This window comes from Dermacentor variabilis, chromosome 1 (genome assembly GCF_050947875.1).
Source record: "Dermacentor variabilis isolate Ectoservices chromosome 1, ASM5094787v1, whole genome shotgun sequence".
In the NCBI taxonomy this organism is placed as follows: Eukaryota; Metazoa; Arthropoda; class Arachnida; order Ixodida; family Ixodidae; genus Dermacentor; species Dermacentor variabilis.
The window spans coordinates 16,655,407-16,671,128 of NC_134568.1; the positions used below are offsets into that span (position 1 = coordinate 16,655,407).

A 15,722-nucleotide genomic window follows, 5' to 3' on the forward strand; every position below is an offset into this window, starting at 1 on the left:
GCAAGTATGAAGCTGTGGAAACACCAATGCTGGGCCTGGAGTCTATGTTAAGGTGACACTATAACACAGTGTCAAATTTTCCAACATGTAGCAATAAAGCTAGGTGCGATGATGTTGCTAATAAAAAATGTAAGCAAATGTGCTCTGAACATTTCTTTTGGCTGTGCTTGGCATTAAACAGTCGCAGCGATTGTGCGAACAGGGCGAGCCAGTGTATCGAGACATGGTGATGCATCATTCTCCAAAATTTTTTCGTAGAAGCAAGTAGCATTAGTGTAAATTATACAGGGTGCTCAGACACTCCACAGTATCTTTTTGAGGATTTAGAAGGCTGCTTTAGAGGGCACATGTAATATTTCTGTATCTTTTTAGCAATAAATTCTGAAATTCTGAACTTTAACGCAAAAGATGACAAGTCGTAAATGCCATGTAGGCACTCTTTTTAAGGTTTTGAACAGTGACCACAAGTTTCCCATTCCATTTTGATAAAAATATTATTCCGTGGCTCCACCTGAGCTGTTTTGCCGCATTGCAGTTAGCTAGGTGGTAGCGTGAGCCTCTGAAAGTGCTACCCAAGCCTGTGAAAGTGCGACTATCGGCCAAAGAGGTGGGGCGTTGCAGGGAGATGCTGACTCGCTCACTATAGTGCATACCCCAAGCACAACCATGCATGGAGTGCACGCAGCGTGTCTGCATGTTTACATTTCGATTTTTAAATAAATAAAAGCTCGGTGGTTTGAAATACAGTATGTTAAACTTGTTCTGAAAAGTAGAAGGAGAAAATGAAATCACCGGACAGTGAACAGACAGCACTGAAAGCATTTCCATATTTATTATGGATTTGTCTTAACTATGTACAGCTCTGATATGACCACTATACAACAGATCTCTTTTGTCTCTGCCTTCTTTACATGACCATAGAAGTTCTTGTCTTGGCAGTACAAAAATATCTTGGGGAAGAAAGAGAACAATGTTGTTACAAAAGTGACGAGGCAGCAGTGTCCACAAGGTTTCAGGAAACCACGGGTGAATGCGCAAATTTTGTGAAAATTTTGGCAAGGAAAGATGTTGCCTAGAAAACTACACTTCTGCACATTAAGTAGAAAAATGAATCCTGTGTGACTGCTGCAGCTCAACAGACAAACATTCTCCCCATGACAGCAATAATGGTTTAAATGCGGGTTTAGAGCAGCAGAAATGAGTCAGGTGTTTTTGTGATGGATGCAAACTGATACCTGAGGAGTTGATACAGATAAAGCATAATAATACTGATGCTACAGTAACACATTCTTGACAAGGTAGGGAACAGAAGTGACTGCTCTTCACAGGACAGCAGCGACTGACGACACATTTTAGAAGCGTGATGTTGCATGCTTGCAAATAAGCCAAGCCTAAAAGCCTCTTTGTTCGTTAACTTTTACAACTTTCTACCTTTCAAAGCATGGACTTAATATACCTTCAGCGTATGTATTGGCTGAGCTTTTATTTTTACTATATTTATATTGCCGCCAATGCTGTTTTATAAACCATACAAACAAAGTGAGATGACTATACTTGAGAGCTCCACAGTAAAAGGCCTGTTACAGATGTGATAGCTTGAAAACAAGCATGCAGTAGCGCTTGCTGCAGGCATCTTGAGGAAATGCACAAGGCAAAAGACACATACAATGTTTTTGCTGGATAAAGTGGTGGCAACGTTAATAGTTCAGAACTGCCATCCACGCATTGCCAGCACATTGTCAAGCTCTCATAGATGCTGGTTGTGTACCTTTTTACGTATGAAACGAGGTCATGATAATCAAAAGCCAGAAGAGATGAAAAGAGAGGGAACAAGTTACAGATGTTCAAAGCCCAGTGCAGCCGAGCTAGATAAACAAAAATAACAGGAAACGGGCACAAGAAACATAGCAAGGAAGTAACATTAAAATGGGACCAGTGCTATGCTGATACATGAATGGCAAAAGAAACAAGTTGCCCTATATACAAAACTTTTACATTACACTGCTTGCCATGTCAAGATAATAAAATCTCGAGGCAAAAGCAAAAAGGTACAACACAAGGTGTCTTCTGTTGTCACACCCAAAGACGAAACGAATGAGTTTGAGCCCTTTTTTTTGAAAGGCTGTCACGAGACAATATGGTACAAGCAATGTGCAGGGAGGGTGGCCTCAGACGTGGTGCATTAAATGTTACACTAATATATAAAAATCATTTGTACACATCACTAGATCTTTGGTTTTCTTTCTTCTTCTTCCAAGTTTAGCTTTTCTTGTGCATGCTCACAGAAAGCAAGAATACATTGCTCTGCCCTGCTCAAAGTGCAAGCTCGAAACAAGGTGCCTGTAAAGTGCTAAACAGAGAAACACAAGCACAGTCTAATGGCGATATGTCCACACTTTTTTTTTTTCAAATAAAGGATGCGAGAAGCAAGAGGTTTGAAAATAAAATTAAAAAAGCGCAGTCACTTTTGCACAAACTGTCTTGTACACCAATGCACACACGCACGACTGCCGTGCCACTTGGAGGCAGTGCAGACGGCACAGCTTTCTGACGTCCGTCGTCGACTAGTGGCCCCCTCAGGTTGTGTTTCCATCAACGGCAGCCAGTTTTGCCCACAGAACTTCTGCAATGGGTGCAGCTTGGTTCCTTGTCCATCATAAGAGATCACACGGCAGAGACCTGTGTTTCATCTTCATCTGTGGGATGCGGAGAAGACAAGAGAGACATTGTGGTATGAATCCTTAATTATTAAGCACAACTTTCTTCCAAATGGAGAAAGCATACAGCACTAAATTATGGGGTTCTACGTGCCAAAACCACTTTCTGATTATGAGGCACGCCGTAGTGGAGGACTCCGGAAATTTCAACCACCTGAGGTTCTTTAACGTGCACCTAAATCTAAGTACACGGGTGCTTTCGCATTTCGCCCCCATCAAAATGTGGCCGCCGTGGCCGGGATTCGATCCCACAACCAAAGCATACAGCACTAAACAATTATGACAGAAGCAATGTGTGAAAGGTGTACAGGTAAATATGGTTGGCTGATATATTAATTTCATCTTTGATGCCTATGTTGACGGCCTTTCACACACAGCTCCCAACGTTATTTGTGGGCTAGATACATGAACTAATGTAAACTAGTGAGTTACATAACGAGTCTTCAAAGCTTTGATGACATTGGGCTACAGGTATCAATTCTACTGTAATCATTAAGTGAGGGAGAGCATCACTGCTGCTGCTTAAGTGGCTCTCCGCTTGCCGCCGATGGTCAATAATCCTCATTACACTGGACACAAGACTACAGCAGAGAGTTTGTCAATTACAGAAACAAGCTATCTAAAAAAAAAGAAAGACAGACATCAGCTTGCAAGCATGATCGCAACTGGAAAGAAATAAGGGTCCCACTGGCCTGGAGCATCCTTGGAATAGCTAAAGCTGAATAAACAATGTAAGGACTATAGGTGTAACAGAGTTGCTCTTGCTGGCAAATGATGACCAATTAGTATTTGAATATGAACATCATCCATGACAAAATACATTTCAAGTCTGTCCATTAATATTAGTCATATCATAAGAAGCCAACAAACACTGACACCAAGGTGTGAGTGTTTGTTGGCTTTTTATGATGTGACTAAACAAACATTGGGCCCCTCGGTTAACCCCCTTTCTTCTCCATTGATATTGTGGCACAACGAGGAAAAATGATTTGTATGGTAATTGCCAATATGATTATTAAAAGAATTTTCTGTAATCACAGGATTGATTTTGCTAGAAGCTATGTGCCTTGCAAAAGTGACGAAAAACAGAGGCTCAAAATGTGTTGTGAAATGCATTGCTGCTCCAGTTTGTCCAGTAAAATTTTTCCTAACTGCATTTTACCTCCATGTGGAGTTATTAACGTCAATTCTGCAATTACAACATGTCACTTAAGTCATAAACTAACCCTGTAATGGCTAAACACAATTCCACATCACGAAAATTATAACTTATTTACCTTTATTTCTGGCTTTCCAAGAGCATTTGTATCAAAAATAAAAACAAGAGAACAATGAAATGTTATTCTAGGTAAAAACAAATTTGTACAATAATTAATTATTTAATAGTTGGTCTGTTGAACTGTCGACAACTGAGAACTTGTTATAGCATATCAAAAACACTACTACATTATATATGTTAGGACTCCCATGCTCAAAGGAGCGCTGAACCACCCCTCGGACTTGGTGGAAGAACACTGTCCGCAGATAGCATGCGCTGCTGTGAACAAACACCTCAGTCAAATTTTGCAGTCGTGCGTGACGCGCGGATCTTGCAAGAGGAGCGCAAAGCAACCTTTCTCTCAAACGCTCTCTTTTCAACAGAATCCTGCTGCTCCCTCTTTTCTGGACGCTTTATCACGTAATATAGCAGATTCCCATATGCAGCTGCTATTGGCCAACAGCTGACATCAATCACGAGGGGGGGGTCTGGATCAGTGTGCTTCTTCCCACTGTTACTGTGTATGTTTATTGACAAGTTTAATAAACAGGTTAAAGTAAGCAAAAAGCTGCTCTCAAATTTTGATAACAATTACTTCCAGAAGAAGTTGACTATCGTCTGCTCACACTTGGCCGCCACGGCCTGAGTCGGAATTAAACTTTGGCCACCCTGCTTATCAGTGTCACAGCCGTTGGGTCTCGCTAATTTAGACTAGTTTCGAACACTCAACTAGCCTCAAACCACACGAAACTTAAGGTCAGACCACACACACACTTGCCAGCGTGTGCTCACTCCTGGCTGCTCCTGGTTTGACGCCTTGGCAGACTTCGCTATGCAGGGAGTTATTGATAGAGCTTCAAAATGTGCGAGTTGGATGTGGCTACTATCCATCGGTCAAGCTGGTGCAGGACAAAGCCGGTCCACACCACGTAGCACAGCCAGACAGGAGCATACGAGTGCAAGCGTGCATTGTAGCTCTGTTGTGTGCAAAGCAAACGCTTCACTTGCATGTGGCTGCAGTCTGCTATGTAGCGTAGATACTGCAGCCGTTGTGGGGTGCCGCGACGAGTTCACTGGCAGATGGCTGAGCGCACTGCGGCTCACTGAGGGCAACTGCATTTGGCACGTTGCAGGTGCCAAAATCGAAAATGGTGGTGTCTACTTGAAGATCCAAAATCAAATTTGAACTGTGCGCCGCCATGTTGACGGTCAGTGATGCAGCATTGTGGGCAGACCATGCTCTGCCATAGCCTTTGCAGTCCAAATCATTGAAGAAGTAGCGAAAGCACCGCGAATGGTATGTTTGATTGCCAAGAACTCTGCTTCTGCTCAACGCATTGAAGAACTTTCTGGCGGGCAAAGTATTGCTGAAGTGGTCTAATTTAACTTCAAATGTGTTTATCTACTTTGATAAGAAGTGGTTCAGGGCCCCTTTAAATAAGAATTTTTAGGTATCGGAACAGTAGCATATATGATACGTTCGGCAATACGGGGTTAAAAGTTCCTTATTAAAAATTCACTGAATTAATCATCATATAGGCAATTGTGCAAATTATGATGCTTACAACTGCTGTGAAGCTTGGTCAGTATAATATTTCAGTGAATTCCCTATCTTATGTAGGTGAAGGCAACATACAAAGTGCTATGGCAAATGTTTCAATGCTCCATAAATTCATGTTCTTGAATGTGTCAGCCACTCAAAATGCCAGCAAGTCTTTCACTCAACAAAGACCAGCAGATCCTTATTTCGCTCAAGACTTTACGAACTACAGCTGCATACTTACTGAGGGCATAACTTGCAAGATGTCCCCTTGACAAGCGACAATGAAACACAAAGGACAACAAAGAATCCAAAACAACACGCAAAGCCCAGCAACACATACATAAGGTGCAGAATGCTACAGCAGCAAGGCAGTCAAATGTGGCAAGAAAACATGCAATGTGGTAAGCGTGCAGCAATGCAAAATGCAGGCAAGGTTGATTATGGAACATGCATTACACAAGGATGAAGTTGACCAAATGTAGAGACCAACACCGTAAAATTGATCCAACTTGCTCCCACCATTCAAATACAAAGTACAAGAGCATGCTCCTGGTATATGGTGCAAGACTCTCCTTGGCAATAACACACACAGATACACTCATGCAATAATTTGTATGTAAGAAGGCCAGAATCAGACTTTTCTGACCCTGTGGCCATATTAAACACAAAAGGGTGGTGTGGAAGGAACAGAAAATCAAGTCAGCCGACCGACCATGAAGAAGTGTGCCAGTTTGCCACACTACGAATGCCCACCATCACATTAGTAATAATTTCTTCTTTTGGTGTAAAACATACGTGGCTGGATATGTTGCCCTTTTGACATTCATAAATTCTTGCGTGTTTGGGTGTGCCTTGATGTTTGCGATGGCTATTTTGAAAAAAGTATCCCAGTAAAACACAAACCTTTCTGCAATTCATTAGTGTGGTAATGATTCTGTTTGCGAATGTGTAGAAAACAGCTCTGAAAATAATTCTGCACTTCTGCACTAGAAGAAGCACTTCAAATAATATGCCAATCTGAGTGAAAATGAATCAATCTTTCACATCAGTTTCTCACAGCACTGTTGTAATTGTCAACCCGAAGACTATTAAATTTAAGTTCCTACTAGAGTTGTTGAATAATACATTTGCTAGTGGGCCCTTCAAGCAAGAAAAGTTTGTGAGGAAATCTGATATACTAAATACGTAACTTATGTCAGCACTAGAGTCTAAATACTGCCATCCATATCGCCCCATATTAAGTCTATCTACTAAACTTGACCTTCAGATTAAAAATGTGGATTGAAAGTAAATAATACCAAGTGCGCAACTGAAATACCAAAAGGTTGGAAAGGAAGAAGTTTCTGCCAACTATTTCTTAATAAGCAAGCCTGCAACCTTCCTGCACAGTCCTCATCACATTCAATTAACCCAAACATTCTGCACACGCTTAAATATCAAACAATATGCTCACACATTGATGGCATTGCGCATTCCAAAGTCACACCTGTGCTATAGAGATGCCACAGAGGCAACCTCACAATCAATTTTGAACACCTGTCACTATATGCGCACTGAAGTCAGAAGTGGCATCTATGCTTTCTGCCACTGTCACTATGCAACCACTGCAGATGGAAAATGAACTTGTAACCTTGTGTTCAGGTATAGCTGCAGGGCCACTACAGCAAGCTATGTTCATAGAAGTCAACCGAACCGAACCTTCCTTGCGCATACCTAGTCCATGCAGCCACAAGTGTACACTTGACCTTGAAAGTACAAGAAATGCAAGTGTTTAGTGACAAGGCCTTTACATGCTGTGGACCAGAATACAGAAGACCCACACATACTGAATAGACGACGACAAGGCATTTTGCGACATTGCGTCCTACAGTGATGCCTCCTTTTTAGGTAGGCCACCTACCCTCCTCATCAGCCTCATGGTCAGTAGCTGGATCAGTAGTCACTTCACAGGCATAACTGGTGGCTGCTGCCACTGCTGCAGCAGTGGCCGCCATGACCTCTTGACTACGGGCCCGATGTAGCCGCTGGGCTTGTCGGCTTCGGGCTGCCATCTGGGCAGCGACGTTGTAGTCAGGCGGTCGCCGTGGAGGCCCCGCACCCTTGGGTGCGGGGGGCGGATCTCGTGGGGGAGGGGGAGGCATCAGCAGGCATGATGGGGACAAGGGACCTGGATATGCCAAGGACACGAGCGTGCGCCAGGGGAGGGAAGCAGATTCAGAGGAAGGGAGAGGGCAAGAACAAGCCAACACAAACAGGTAAGAGAATGAATGCGATGAGCATCAGCACTTAAGTCTATAGCACTAGCATTCACATTAAGCAGCTGCAAATGCACTGCAAACAAAAGGTAGGAACAATGAGTACTTTTATGGCGTAAATTGAAGCAGTCCTCTCAAGGACAAGCGCAAGCAGTACTTAGTTGCACACTAAAGTGGCAGATGGCAAAAGCGAGGCATGGAAGAAGTGACTGCAGCCAAACAAAATTACCGATGGCACAACGTCAAAAGCATCTTGCAGCAGGTACAGCTGGGCCTAAGAAGAACTGAGGTGCTTCCCTTGCTGGCAAGCATAGCCAGCTTGCATAGGCAGTCATATAGCCTGAAAATTGGTCTATGCCTTACTATCAAAACTTGAGTAATCTGTTTTAAGATGTCCTTTCGCAACTTCTGCCATGTTACATGACTAAAATGCCTTCAAGTTTGTTTATTGTGTGAGCAGTTTGTAATTTCTGCACAAGTCAAAGTTTCAGTATGAAAACTGCTTGCACATTAAACTGCTACCAGGGGGCCTGCTCCAAATTTAATTTTAGAAAGGACTATTGTTGGCATTCATGTCCATCAAATTAAGTACTATAGTCAATAGAAAAAAGAAATATAAATCAAGTTTAATCGTTTCAACAGTACAAACTCAATTATGTCTTGTCTCTGCATTCTTTACCTAGGGAGTCATGCAACTACCTGCATTGGAATGAAAATTTGGTATGCAGGTGAGGTGTATTTGAAATTGAGCTAAATATAAAATGGTGGTGAGGACACATTTATAAACATATTTAGTAGAGGTTGAAATGCAGAGGGGTAAATATCCAGACCTTATATGATATGAATAGCACAGAAATGTTTCTGCTGATCAAACAAGATGTGGTTTAACTTGACACTGACTACAATGGAGGTGAAAGCACTGGGACCTCATGGAGCTATCAAATCACAGGCACTGATGCAGAATACCAGACATAATAAATGAAAGAGAAATGAAATGAACAGCAATTAACAGCAACAAAGGTTTAAATGCAATCACGATTAGTGCTAATATGGTTAGAAAAGATAAAGTAGTGGGATTGATGAAAGAAGCATTAAATTAAGTAGAAGAGCTACATTACAGAAAGCAGCAACAAAAAAGAAAGAGAAGGAAGAATGCAAGGCGAGGCAAAATTGTAAATAAAATTTGCAAAGACATTCAAGGGGAGAAATGCTATGAGAAAGCCCAAAGTACCAGAGTGTGGTATCGAATTTGTGCACAATTTCACGGCTATCATGCAATGTATAAATGTACATTATTGATGTGTGGAAACATCACAAACAAAAGGGAAATCAAATGTTTCTAGTCAACTCTTGGCCCAATATTTAGTCACAAAAACAGCAACACAGCATTCCAGGAATGCATTAAACACAGAAACATGGCAGCAATACTATCTTCTATCTGGAACTAAAGTGACAGTAGAATGGTAATAAGCACACATACAGGCAGCACAAAAAAAAAAAAGTGAATAGGGCACAGTGCTGCAGACTCAGTGTATTACAGTCTACACTTGTTACGACAGACCTGCATACAACAGACTTTCGGATATAAAGGACCATATTTCAACTTTAGTTTGCTCTACCTATTTTATTAATGCAAACAAGTTTGCTTTTAACGGACCGCACTACAACAGACTATCGGCTACAGTGGATGAAATTAACAGCAATTTTTGTCAAAATAGGGCGTTTAAAATGGACTTTTGCCATGTCGACACGGGCTGACAACGGACTTGCCAAGGTAAGCCGACGATCGCGGTCCAATATCGCACACACGAGAGCGCCGGGCGGAAGCGCGCCGTCTTCTTTCGTGCCCGAGGCATGGGGTGGGGGCAAGGGAGAAGGGGTTCTACTCCAGTGGCTGCTGCTTACGACTGCGGCCGCCGTATCTTGAAAGCGATCAGCAACGTTAGCAAAGTGCACGCGCCCACACGGGCCTCATCTTCAAAGCGATCTACAATGTGTAAAAAGTGTGCCCAGTGCCGGTAGCTTCATATGCGCCATGCTTTCGATGTTCGCGTTAAAGGGACAGACAGCGAATGCTGCCGCGCTTCCTCACTCCAACATTATGACGACTTTCTGTGCTCATCGAGAGAGATGTGTTCCACGTTTACCTGTGTGCGCATGATACCATGCTTGTTAATTTATTTAGTATGCAAATGTTCACAAATTTATACGGCTGATAAACCTACTAACCTTACTTCGCATAGCTGTCTGCTAATTTGCTATCACAATCGATGCCTCGCCTTTTTGGGTGAAACTGCTACTTTTTTGGCTCGTTTTTTACTTTGGACACTCGTCACTCTTTGCAATAACATTGTTACACATCACGACGTAACTTTCGGAAGTGAGCTGTTTCGGATATTACGGACTTCGGATAAAACATACATTTTTGCCGGATTATCAGGGTCCGTTAAAACGAGAGTCGACTTGATGACATAAGATTAACCAGATGCAGTGTTCTTATATGATCTTATTCCAAAGCACTAAACAAAACATCAACCCAATTGTGTGTAAATACTCAATTTAGCACTACACATTGGACCTGTGAATATATATACTATATATTTTTTTTGCTGCCTGTAAAGTGCTTTATGAATTAACCCATGAGATAAGACTGGAAATATCAGCAGGGTGTTCCCTACACGTAACGTGGCAGTTACAACTTCAGGAACAAATGCTTAATCCCGCAAATGAGCACTTTCTTTGGAATTAAAGGGGTCTTGAGCCACTTTTTATTGAAGTGGAGAAAGGCATTTGAAGTGAAAATAGGCTATTTCAGAAATACTTTGCTGCAGAAAGTACTTCAATGCGTTCAGCAGAAGTTCAGTTATTCGCAATCAAAGAGGGCCTCCACAGTGCTTCTACTCCTTCAATGACTTGCACTGTGAAGGCTACGGTGGAGCGGGGCATGCCCACAATGCTCTGTCTTCCAAATATCACCATGGCACACAGTTCAAATTTGTTTTTGGATGTTAACAATGACGCCACTTCTGATTTTGACGGCTACGACGCGCCAAAGGTAAGTGAAACATGGCTGTCCTTAGCGAGTTGGAATGTGCTTAGCCAGCGCACTCGTCGTAGCACCCTGCGGCGGCCACAGTATGCACGGCATTTGCTTTGTGCACGACAAGGCTCGAGTGCATGCTCGCGCCCATAGGCAGCAGTCCGACCATGCTACGTGGTGCAGGCCGGCTTTGTCCTTCACTAGCTTGACTGACAGATAGTAGTCATATCTAACTTGTGCATTTTTGAAGTGCTATCAATTAGTTTGTCAAGGCGTCTGCCAGGAGTGGCCACGAGTAAGCGTGTGCTGGAAAGCATCAGTATGGTCTGACCTTAAGTTTCGTGTGGATTGAGGTTACTTGAGCGTTCAAAACTAGACGAAATTGGCGAGACCCGATGGCTATGACTGCCGTGGCCCAGCGTGTGTAGAGACGATAGTCGGCTTCTTCTAGAGGGAGTAATTATTGAAATTTGAAAGCAAAGTTTTGCTTACTTCAGCCTGTTTATTGAACTTCATTAATAAATATACACAGTAAGAGGAGAGAGCACGCTGATCCAAACACCCTTTTTGAGTGACTTCAGCTATTGGCCAATAGCAGCCATGTATGGGAATCTGCTATATGACGAAATAAAGCGTCCAGAAAAAGCGAGGAGCAGGATTGTATTGAAATAGGAGTGCTTGAGAGAAAAGTATCTTTGTGCTCCACGTGCTGCGCATGACTGCAACACTTGGCTGAGATATTCACAGCAGAGTATGCCATCCACGGACTATGTTTTTCACCAAGCCCGAGGAGTGGCTCAGGGCCCCTTTAAGCAAGACCTTTATAGTAAAATGGATGTGAACGTACAGATAGTGACAATTCAAAACAAATAGGCAACAGAGATCAGACACCAATTTCATTCGCCACATTAAATTGACAGCAGTAAGACCATATACAACAATGCACAATATGTAAAGAAAATGTGAGTCTACTTGTCTATTTAGGTTTTGTAAATGTGGCCAAAGCAGGCCTTTGACAACTTTGAAATCACTGTCAGCCCACCGTGAACTTTTACTTCAAAAAGTGCTTCTCAAACCCCAGGGCAGTTATGTCATAAGCATTGAGCTTTATCAACATTCCTTTATTACAACGTAGCTTCAAAATGAACCCATTCAATTTACACAAATAAGCAGCCACATCATTTCCTCCAGGCATGGCAGCTTCACAAGCTTTTTATTCCTTGACAAATTGATGCCGAGCAGGTCTTGCTACCTTTCAGTATTCTTTGCTCATGTCCTTTCTAGTCAATGCTAACCTGAAAGGCACTGCTACTGTTACTGCACCTGCAAACACACTGCTTTTTTGTGAATGCCATGCTCTACAATCACTAGTAAAGCCTGCATCTGGATCGACCATTTGTGCAGCCTACTGCAATAAATGTAAAGGCCAGTCAGCCATTGCTGGAAACAGCTAATTGGCCTTTACTTTTTTAATAAGCTGTACGTGTGAGCAAAAACTGCACACTGCTCAAAACCATGTCCTTCAATCACACAACTCTACAAGAGGCCCTAGTACATTGGTTATGAAAGGTGGGGAATGTGTCCAGTATCAAAAAGCATCTCTTCAATCTACTTGAGCAAAAATGTTTTGAATGCACCTTGTACATGCCAGCTGATCGGCAAGCAAATGCTGCCTTTGCCACACCCTGGTGTCCCATTTCTTTTTGTGCTTCCCACAGCGGCAAATCAATTCTGTGAAAGCCCACAAAGTTGAGGAACATTAATGAAAGGCAGAACTTGTCATCCACCCGACTGTACCACGCAGTTGTAAAGAAATCCATACGGGTTCCTCAGAAAGAAAGCTTCACAGTTGAGAAATTTGTCCTGGTCTGGGAATTAAACCCGGGACCAACGCCTTTCCAGGGCAGTCACTTCTGAGCTAACAAGTAGGTTAGCAGATTGCAGAGCAAGGCCAAATAATGGACAGCTTGAAGCACAGGGACACTGAATATGGCAAATCAGTTCTGCAAAAGCACACAAGGAATGCTCATGATATGAAAAAATTGTCATCCACTTGACTGTACCATGAAGCCACTACCATGAAGCCACAAAGGAAACCCACAATGAGAAATTCATATGGTGTTTCTACTGTGTTCCTACTCTGTTTAAAACCTGTGCCACCATGCCTTTGCAAAACAATGCACACTATACACCATCCTTCGTTGTGCTGAGCTTTGGTATAAGCGCAATCTCAGAGTGGCACAGCCCAACTTCAGAGGCCATACTGTAGGCCCATTTGTGTTGTCCTACTCAAGTACATAAGGCACTACCTTACCAGTAATGAGATCTTTTGTTTTTGCTTCTGACGGAGGAACTCTTTATACAGCAGTGCACGACGTTAGGCTAGTTGGTGTTGCATGGCTTCTGAAGACTACACAAGCGCTGTCTTCTTCCTATCTGTCTTCATGTTGCTGTGCTTCCTCATATTTCAGAACTCCTTATAGCTACATCTCAAGAAATCTGGCCACTATGTATATAAGTGCATAGCTACATACACAAGAAGTGGCGGGAATTTCAGGAAGTTGAAGGAAATAGCAAGCAGTCTTGATTGAAAGTGAAGACTCCCTGCTGTCAGCACAGGAATCCTTTGAAATATAATGGCAAGTAAACGATCTGGAAGTATCTCTAAAGATATGCCAAAACCAAACTTTCATGGCATGTGCACATATTTTGTATGTTTATGCAATAACAAATGCACGTATCCCTTTCCAAAATAGTTTTAAACAATGCAGCCTCAGTTGCATAATACATGTCTTCACATGAGAGCCCAACAATGTCTACAATATCACATCACACTGACATTCATGAGACCACTGCTTTTCATAGTCAACAGGTAGATAGAATATGAAATACTATGTACACTCACACCAAAATAATAGGGTCGTAAACATCAAGCATGCATTCTGTGTAGTCACCAAACCAACAAATTGCAGCAGTTCCAAGAAACCATCCAATGCACTTTCAGCATATCAAGTTAACGAGCTTAACAAATGCATGGTTAATTTCAAACTCTTCCATTATTCCCTTATATCAGTTCCCACAAGATTAACAAGTCATAGTAACACACAAACACACACACAGACACACAATTAAAGAGAAAAAAAAATGATCTAACAGGATAGGAAATTTTGCAGCACTACAAATGGTCACCATGATCAGCAACCAGGCTTATCCAAGAACACCACCACCATGTTTTAGGGTTAAAAAAAAAAAAGAAAGGGGGTAAATGTGTTAGAGATATTGAGTTAGACCCAAAGCCACAAGCAAAAATGATATTAGCAGAGCCAAACCAAAAAAAGAAAAGGAGCAAAAGTATTTGAAGTTAAGAGCACTGTAAGCAACTATTCCTGCAGCGAATAGTATTGCCAAGAAGTCAAGCAAGCAGAAAACGGCTATGAAAAAGAGCCTGTGTCCTACAAGTACCCTTCTGAGTGCTTGTGTCCAATGTAACATTTTCCAGACTTCTTGCGAGACTGCCTCTAGCTTTTTGCTTAAAATTTAACTGCAGCATTCATGTAACCGCTTGTCTGATCACACCTTATGTACACTTTAAAGCGACTGTTCATGTGCCATTCAATCTCGTTAATGCGGCCTTCCATATCATTTCAAGGTCACACTGTACGCGTACAGCCAAGGACAGCAATATTGTTTTCAGCAATGATACATCACATACAAAAGTTAAAAGTTGCAGTCAAAATTACAGCCTGCATAAAATCTGTCCTCTGCCCCTTGTGTGAATTCTGTCCCCAATGTGTCAAAACCGAAAACTAGTCGCACAAAGAAATATTTGGGAACACACAGCAAGTTTGCACTAGAAAGTAGCAGCATGACTTACCTTGATGCTGACCTGGAACAAGTGGTGGCAGGACAGGCACACCATGGGTGAATGGTGGCATGCTCTTGCGGTTTCGCATCACAGTAGGAGGCGACGGAGGACCGGTGCCTATGGAAGAGGTACAGGTGCACGCATGTAAACGGGTAACAAGTGGCAAGCAGCAGAAGAGCACACAGCAGTAAAGAAATGCAGGGGGACCAATCACAAAAAGAGTAATGTCACAATGTAGTAATGGTGAAGAAGCAGGACTGCTCAAATGACCATGATAGCAGCAGAGAGCATGGTCGTCGAATCTAATGATACAGCTATTCAAACCACCTATTTATAGAGGCGTCATTGCACATTATGAATTTACACTGAGAGAAAGTGCTCGAGTAATCTGTTCTAACATTATACACAGTGATTGGACAGGCCTGTCTTTCCAACTGGCTACAACATTAGGGATGCACGAGTACCCTGCTATTGCAAGTGCATCTCATACAACAATAGAAATGTGATAATCTTTACCACACTTAATCTAAAAAGATGTGCATGGGAATGAGTTATGTCATAATAATAATAAATATTTTAAAGAAAACTTAATGGGTCACTCGCACATTTTGGGGCATGCATCCTAAGGGAGGCTAGAATCAGCTGCTGATCTGCTCAACATAGCTGCAGAAAAGGTGCTGTTTCAGCCAATTTCATTGGTACAGTCGAGAGCAAAGGTCTGGAGACTGCTAAAAATTTTTTTTTCTTTGCAGCCTACGGGCTGAAATCAAGTGGTACTACCTACATACACCTGTTTAACCAGTGTCATGCTTTAATACAATTTCACGTTGCACAGCTGTGCTAGAAGAAAAATAAATTTTTTTGCTGATGCCGTGGTCTCTAGACTTTTGCACTCGACTGTACAGCTGACAACTGAGCTGCTGTGCAAATGCAACGCAAAGCCTGCGGGTGGGGCAGAACAATGAATGCTCGTGCCCCGCAAGTTCATTTTTATGTGCACAAATAAAGGAAGAGGAGTGGGCTCTCGCTTTTGCCTTCCCATGA

General features: G+C 42.3%; 1 protein-coding gene across 7 annotated transcripts in view; it reads right to left on the reverse strand.

Moving 5' to 3' along the window:
• Positions 1-813: 813 nt before the first annotated feature.
• Positions 814-15,722, reverse strand: part of LOC142575591 (rap guanine nucleotide exchange factor 2-like) — a 716,743-nt gene continuing 701,834 nt past the window's right edge. For 6 of the 7 annotated variants that reach the window (XM_075685076.1, XM_075685093.1, XM_075685102.1 and 3 more), the window contains 3 exons: positions 14,688-14,795; positions 7,419-7,685; positions 814-2,696 (listed from right to left, as the gene is read on the reverse strand). In XM_075685076.1, the coding sequence (XP_075541191.1) occupies positions 2,665-2,696; positions 7,419-7,685; positions 14,688-14,795 (407 nt within the window). In that variant the 3' untranslated portion in view covers positions 814-2,664. The remainder of the gene's footprint in view (positions 2,697-7,418; positions 7,686-14,687; positions 14,796-15,722) is intronic. The other variant, XM_075685111.1, reaches the window with a different exon arrangement.